Source organism: Ornithorhynchus anatinus, chromosome 8, assembly GCF_004115215.2.
Source record: "Ornithorhynchus anatinus isolate Pmale09 chromosome 8, mOrnAna1.pri.v4, whole genome shotgun sequence".
Lineage (NCBI taxonomy): Eukaryota > Metazoa > Chordata > Mammalia > Monotremata > Ornithorhynchidae > Ornithorhynchus > Ornithorhynchus anatinus.
Window position 1 is genome coordinate 55,161,395 of NC_041735.1, and position 7,304 is coordinate 55,168,698.

The following is a 7,304-nucleotide window of genomic DNA, read 5'->3' on the forward strand; positions in this document are numbered from 1 at the left end:
AGGGGCCCGGCTCCTGGAGAAGCCAAGGGCGCAGGGAATTGGGTTCCCCGTCTCCCGGATCGCGCCCCGTCTGAGGTGTCATAAACACCCTCCCGTTTACTGTTCGGGATTGGGGTAAGGGGGGTCCTGCGGGGAGCGGCGCGGTCGGCCTCCTCCCCTCGGAAAATGGGGGTGCAGGGGCGGAGGGGGAGGGGCAGGGGCGGAGAAAGGGGGGCGGGGGGAGACCGGCTCGCTCTTGTCCACGCTCTGTCCCGGCAGCCCAGGCGCTTCTGGTCCTAGGTGTGGGGGTGTGCGCCTCCAGGTCCATCCATATCCATTACATATTTATATAAATTCTGAATTCAGAGGTCGACCTGAGACCAGCTTGGTGCCTACGAAACCAAACTGGGAGGGGTCGCGGGGAAACCGCGGCTCTCCATTGGCTGCGGGCGCCCGCCGCGGTGCGGGAGGATCTCTAATCATATTCAGCATGTTTTGCACAAGAAATGTCAGCCAGAAAGGGCTATCTGCTCCCTTCGCCAAATTATCCCACAACAATGTCATGCTCGGAGAGCCCGGCCGCGAACTCCTTTTTGGTGGACTCCTTGATCAGCACGGGCAGAGGGGAAGGAGGCGGCGGCGGCGGCGGGGGCGGCGGAGGGGGCTACTACCCCCACAGTGGGGTCTACCTGCCCCAGGCGTCCGATCTGTCCTACGGGCTGCAGAGCTGCGGGCTGTTCCCCGTGCTCAGCAAGCGCAATGACGGCAGCTCGCCCGGCGTGGTGTCCTCTCCACATGCCTACATGTCAGGGATGGAGGTTTGGCTAGACACCCCCAGGTCCTGTCGGATGGAGCAGCCGGAGGGGCAGCAGCCGCAGCCGCCCCAGCAACAGCAGCAGCAGCAGCAGCAGCAAGCACAGCAGCAAGGACAGCAGCAGCAGCAGCAGCAGCAGCAGCCTCAGCAGCAGACGCAGCCGCAGCAGCAGCAGGCAACCTCTTGCTCCTTCGCCCAGAACATCAAAGAAGAGAACTCTTACTGTCTCTACGACTCGGACAAATGTCCCAAAAGTTCAGCAGCCCCCGACCTGGCGGGCTCCTTCCCGCGGGGCCCGCCGGAGGGCTGCTCCCTCAGCGGCGGCAGCGGGGTGCCCGTGCCCGGCTACTTTCGTCTGTCTCAAGCCTATGGCATCTCCAAAGGCTACAGCTCCGCTCCGCTCGGCGCCGCCCCGTTCCCCCCGCCGCAGCCCCAAGTCCGCTTCGACTCGCCGCCGACGCTGGCCCAGGGCTCGGCCGACCCTGGCGGCGAGGACGGCGCCCTCGACTCGCCTCCCTCCACTGCGCTGCCCTGCGGCTCCCAGGCCGAGGAAGAGGCTCAGGCTTCGTCCTCGGCCGCCGAGGACCTGTCTCCGGCCCCCTCGGAGGCCAGCAAGCCCTCGCCCGAGAAAGACCCCGTAGGTAAGCGCCGCAGTCAGCCGGGAGAAGGGGAGAGAAAGAGAGACAGAGACACACAGAGAGAGACAAGAGGAGGGGGCCGGGGGCGCCTCCGGGAGGGGACACCCCTCCCCTCCCCCCATCCCACCCCTTGCCAGGCCGGAGGGAGCCGAGTTAACCCGGTGAACTTGTTTTTTAGCCTTGGGGCGTGGGGAAGAGCCAGCTCCAAAGCCTGCCCTCCGGCCACTCGCCTCGAACGAAGGGGAGGGCCCGGGGCGGGAGAGCTTCCCCACCCCCCCCAACCCACCCACACCCCCCCCCCTCCCGCAACCCCCCTCTTCCCGCAGCACCAGTCCGAGGAGCAGCAGCCCGGACCCCCCGCTCAGTCCCACCCCCGGCCGCCCGCTGAGCCCCCCGGCCGAGGAGAAGGTGGTTCGCAGATAACACGGATGTTTGTAAAGCATCCAAAACAAGCAGCCGCCAGTGCCCATAAATACGCCTATTAACGGGCTAAGTTCTATTTTACGATCCCGAATGCTTTTTCCAACTAACAGGCGCGTTGAAATACTCTTTCCGCGAGAAGCCATCCGTGGAGACGGATGAAGGACGATCGCGCCCCCTTCCCGAGCTGCGAAACTGGAAGCGTACCGATCGGACGCTTTATGCGTTTTAACTAGGGCTGCCCCTGCCCACCGCCCCCCCCCCCCAGATCCCAGACCCCCAACCCCCCAGACCCCAGACCTCAGACCCCAGATCTCAGACCCCAGATCCCAGACCCCAACCTCCAGACCCCAGACCTCAGACCCCAGATCCCAGACCCCAACCTCCAGACCCCAGACCTCAGACCCCAGATCCCAGATCCCAGACCCCAACCCCTAACCCCCAGACCCCAGGCCGTTGCATCGCTGGGGGGTTGGGGGGGAGGAGGTTCCGCCTGGCCCAAAGCTCCCTTTCCGCCTCCGGATCCGGCCCTTCCTGCTCCTTCCTGACCCTTTGGCAAGTGGGGCTCACTAGGGCCCGGCCCGGCGGGGAGGAAACAATTGTCTGCCAAGGGAGGAAAGGCACAGAAAAAGGCATTAAGTTTGAGATATACTGCTCGCCTGTCCCCTGCCCAACGTGTTTTTAAAACCTTTTCCTCCTCTCTTCCCACCCCTCCCCCAACTTGGGCTAAAACAGGTGGTTAGGAAATCAATTAAAAGGGATCCACTTTGGGGAGGGGAGTGGGGAAAGGGTTGCAGAAGGAAACCAAGAGGCGTTTTTGAAAATGTCCCATTTCCTGATAACTCAGCCCTGCCGCTGCTCAGCCAGTTCTTCTAACGAAAAGGGAAAATTGGAAACACCCTCGACTGGTGGTGGTGGTGGTCGGGGGGAGGGGGGACGGGGACGGGCTAGGGGGAGTGTTTGTCAGCCTTTCCCACCATCCCGCTGCCTGGCTGGCTAGCTGGCGGGCTGACTGGCTGGGAACTCGGGATTAGGCAGCCCAAAGCCATTGAATCCACATCCACCTTGAACCGAAAGAGCTGCTGGGTGTCTTTGGAGCCAGGCAAGGTCAGGGCAGGCGGCGTCCCCGCGGGACCACTCGGGACTGGAGGTAACATCTTTCTCTTATCCCTCCACACTCAGGCAACACCAAAGGAGAAAACGCAGCCAACTGGCTCACGGCAAAAAGCGGCCGGAAGAAACGGTGCCCCTACACCAAGCATCAGACTCTCGAGCTGGAAAAGGAGTTTCTGTTCAATATGTACCTGACTCGAGAGCGTCGCCTAGAGATCAGCCGCAGCGTCCATCTCACAGACAGACAAGTAAAAATCTGGTTTCAGAACCGAAGGATGAAACTGAAGAAAATGAACCGAGAAAATAGAATCCGAGAGCTCACAGCCAACTTTAATTTTTCCTGATGAACGTCCAAAACGACCCCGTTTTTACGGTCGAAAGAGCCAGTATCGTTTTCCTAGGCGATAGGAACTCGCACCTGTATGGAGCCCCGATTTGGTTTTTTTTCCCTTCTACATTCGCGATCTGTCCATTACATCTGTGCAGGGTTTTGATTTTGGTTTTCTGGGGGGATAAGCCATAATGCGAAAAAACAAAACAAAACAAAAAAAATTGCCATGTATGTAAAGCGGTGACTCTGACGAGGGTTGGTTCGTCTCACGGTATCCCACTCCTTGAACTAACAACTGTCATCTCGGAGGGCTTCACGTATCTGAGTTGAGAGACGAAGCGACCCCCCAGTGAAAAGAGCACTCCCATTGTAAGCGCTAAAGTGTCTGTGGGCAGGCTTTAGGTGAATGGTGAGTAATCGAAGTCTTTCCTGGCTGGCTGGGGGCAGGTCAGGGAAACCTAGACCTTGTCTGTTTTGGCTTTCTTGGCAAATAGAACGACTGACCCTCTGGTAAACGCAGATTGAAAATTAGGGTTTCGCGTGAGCTGGTGTGAGAGATGAGCCGAAAGGAAGAGTGGGAGAGAGGCGAGAGAGGAAAGAGAGGAGAGAAAGAAAGAGAATGAAAGAGGGACTTTTCTCCCTCCTTTCGATATCACAGCTTTAAAAAATTGACCAGGAAAATGAGACGCCCTCTCTTCCAAGAACCTTCAAGCTCTTGTGTTGCTTTTGGACTTAAATGATTACACTTACCTCTGAATTTCAGTATCTTTCGGGTTGTAGATATTTGCCTAATGTAGTTTTGCTTAAATATGTGAAATTAGTGGATTTTTGTCTATAAGTAACGTTACCACTGGTAACACGTGACAAGCACACAACAATTCTCCCTGTCTCAAGGAAAAACAATCTTTTTTTTTTCTCACTGAAATTCAAGGAACAGTTTGGGGGGCTTTGGCAGGCGAAGTAGGAGAGAGAAAGGGAGACATTGTTCGTATTTCCTTTATACTGTGAAGTTACATGCATAAAAGGGTCAAACCTATAGGTGCAAAAAAGCTATAAATACAAATCTGTATAAATGTCTATTATTATTAAAAATGCCGATACTGTTTTAAGCAAATGCATTCTATCGTTATTATAAATGTTAGTTCTAGCGCTATTTACTTCTTACCTTAAATCGGAATAAATTAATATTGTAATGCTGCTGTGCGTGAAAAAGACGATGTTTATGTTCTTATAGAAGAATAAAAGCCGTGGAATGAAGTCTTTTAATTTTACCTCTTTTTGTGACTGTTTATCTTCACCTTCCACTTTATCTCTTCCCCAACTTTTACAACAGGAATAGTTGCCTGTACCCCCTGCAATTACTTTAGGCATCTATTTAAATATTACCTAGACGGTCGTAATTTGTCTGGGCCATATAGCAATGGTGCTGTAAGGTTTGTCGGCTTTTGTTCAGTTTTATGACTTGCTAGTATATCTGGATTGTTGCTGTCTTGGACGAGTGGTTTCAGTTGAGTGTGGAGCTGCATAGACCGAGGAAGCGAAATACTATTTCTGGAGGACAGGGAATGGAGCTTAGAGGCAGAGTCGTCTTTTCTCTCCCCACTCCCCCGCCACCCAACCCCAACCTCAACGCCACCGAGCTCTTGTCCTCTCCCAAGGCCGAGCTCGTGGGCCCCTGGCTACCTGGCTGTCTGAGCGAGAGAGACGCGTTTCCTGCCCGGCTCCTGCCCGCCTTGGGGGGCGAGGGGGGTGTGGGTGAGTGGCTGAGGGGCCGCAGCGGGGGAGGGGGAGGGAGTGGAAGGGTGGGGGGTGGGGGGAGGCCGAGCTCTGCCCGTCCACGCCGCCTGCCCGGCTCTCCTCTCAGAGGACAGACTTTGAACCCGGGCTCGGCGCAGCCCCGGAGCGCTTTATGATCGCCCATTACCGCCCTCGCTTTTTCTCCACGGTTCGCTCTCCAGGAAGGTTTGGGAAAACAAGCCCACACACCGGATCTCTCTCCTCCCCCCAACCCTTCATCCCTCTTCCTCGCTCAATTCTCTCTCCCCCTCTGTCTCCCTTTCACGCTCTCATTCTCCCCTTTTTTTTCCTCCCTCTCTCTCTCCCTTCCCTCAATCTCCCTCCCACCCTTCCCCCACCCTCGGTTGGCACAGTTTTAAACCGTTGTAAGTCTGCGGTGGCGGCGGCGGGGACAGGTTGGAGTCACGTTTCTCGCTTTGTATTTCTTTCTTTCTTTCAATAGCGGGAACCCTGCGTAAAGGAGCCTGCCATGGGGGAATCGTACTCATTAGAACACCAGAACTGGTCTGTGATTTAGGTAGTTTCCTGTTGTTGGGGCTCCACCTTTCTCTCGACAGCACGACACTGCCTTCATTACTTCAGTTGAAATCATCACCAGGTATATAGGGCCAGGGAGATGGGAGCTGGGGTCCGAAGACAGGTAAAGAAAAAAAAAAGGTCTCAGGCGTCAAATCCCAAAGCCATTGTTTCTTCTGGGAGCCCCGTTGCTCGGCTCTTCCCGGATCCCCGTCGCGGGGAAAGGAGACCCCTTTCCTGGTTCTTCCTCCTCCTCCGGAAGGAGTAGCCAGGTTCAGGGAGCGAGGGCCCTCCAGACTCCGCGGCTAGGGAGGGTTATGAATTTCTAGGCAAGGGGCATTCAAGGTCAGGTGCGGTTTGCTGGTGACTCCGGGCTCGGGTGCGTGGTCTCGGGTTTCTCCCGCAGCGGGCCTTTCCCGGGAACCGGGCCCGGAGCTGAGGTGGCCACTCAACCCAGGAAGAGGAGCGGCTGGGCCGGGGGAGGAAGAGCCCGGGAGGGAAGGGAAGGGGAAAGGGCGAAGGGCCTTGATCTGGTCCTATCACTTACCTCTCCCACTGCATCCTCTGTCCCCTCTCTTTCTCCCTTGCCCTCTCCTTCTCTCTTCTCTCTCTCTCTCTCGAGCTCTCTCTCCTCTCATTTTGCTTTTTGGATGCAGGACTGTGTGGGAGCTGGGCGTGGGGGGAAGGAAAGGAGGTGTTGTCCGAGGGGGAGAGGGGGGCAAACGTCCTGAGATCCGGCCTCGGTCTCTTCGCTCCCCCCGTCCAGCTCGGGGCTTCCTGGGGGAGAGGAGTCCCCACGGTTGGACCAGCGTCGTGGAAGGGGTGGCGAGGAGGGTCGCTAAGTGGACGCAACCCCATAATTTGCCTCCTCTGTCTCACAAGGCCTCGGTTACGATCATGATTAGACTGCGGCCAGGCGCCGGCATTCCTTTGAGGCGGAATGAGCAACAGCGACCTCGCTGGGCCTGACGCGGGGAGCCCCACGCTCCGGCCTATTGTGCGCGCAGCCCCGAGCTCCCAGCGGGAGCGGGGAACGGGGAGCCCCGCAGCCCAGCGGGCCCGCAACCCCGGCCGCCAGCACCCCTGCCTGCACCTCGGGGCCTCCTCCGCTCACCCCGGCCGGGCCGGCGGGGTCGAGGGAACGGGACAAGGGCGACGAAGGAACCGGCTCCCCAGTTGGCCTCCCGGGCTGCCGAGGGAGCAAGAGGGGCTTGGCGATGCCCCCTGCCTCGGCCTGCAGTTTAGGACCAGGCTCCGGGGAAAGCCCTCGTCCGGCCGGAGCAGGCGGGATCCTGTCGCCCACATGCAAACAGCCGAGGCTCAGTGATCTCAGCGATACGGAGATCTGTAAACATGGAGCTTGGCTTGTCGCAGGGGGACAGGGTGCGGTGGCAGGGAAAATAAAGGTTAAGGAAGAAGCCGACCGACCGGCTGCGGCCGGCTAAAATGCTGGGGGGCGGGGAGGGGGGAATGAAAATTAAAGAAAAAAACTCGAGGAGGCTGATAATCCCGCCCCCAGACTCCCCTCACCACCCCCACTCCCACCCCGAGTTCCTGCCCCGAGTCGGGGTCTATTTCGAGGGTCACGGACGGGCCCGGACCCACCGGGATCTGAGATTTCAGGGTCCCCGTCCGGGTCACGCGAGGCGGAAAATTCGGGGAAAAGTCAAATTTTCTTCTCCTCTCCGGGCCGAGC

At 57.9% G+C, this 7,304-nt stretch overlaps 1 protein-coding gene and 1 non-coding gene across 2 annotated transcripts; both read left to right on the plus strand.

Moving 5' to 3' along the window:
* The first annotated feature begins 287 nt into the window (after nt 1-287).
* Nucleotides 288-4,566, plus strand: HOXA10 (homeobox A10). Its single transcript, XM_001509534.5, has 2 exons — nt 288-1,434; nt 3,034-4,566. Exons 1-2 carry the CDS (start codon nt 486-488, stop codon nt 3,306-3,308), a joined length of 1,224 nt encoding a protein of 407 aa, XP_001509584.3. The 5' UTR covers nt 288-485; the 3' UTR covers nt 3,309-4,566.
* Nucleotides 4,567-5,591: 1,025 nt separating this feature from the next.
* Nucleotides 5,592-5,676, plus strand: MIR196B (microRNA mir-196b). Its single transcript, NR_034826.1, has one exon. It is a non-coding gene; the product is annotated as a microRNA mir-196b (primary transcript).
* Nucleotides 5,677-7,304: the final 1,628 nt, after the last annotated feature.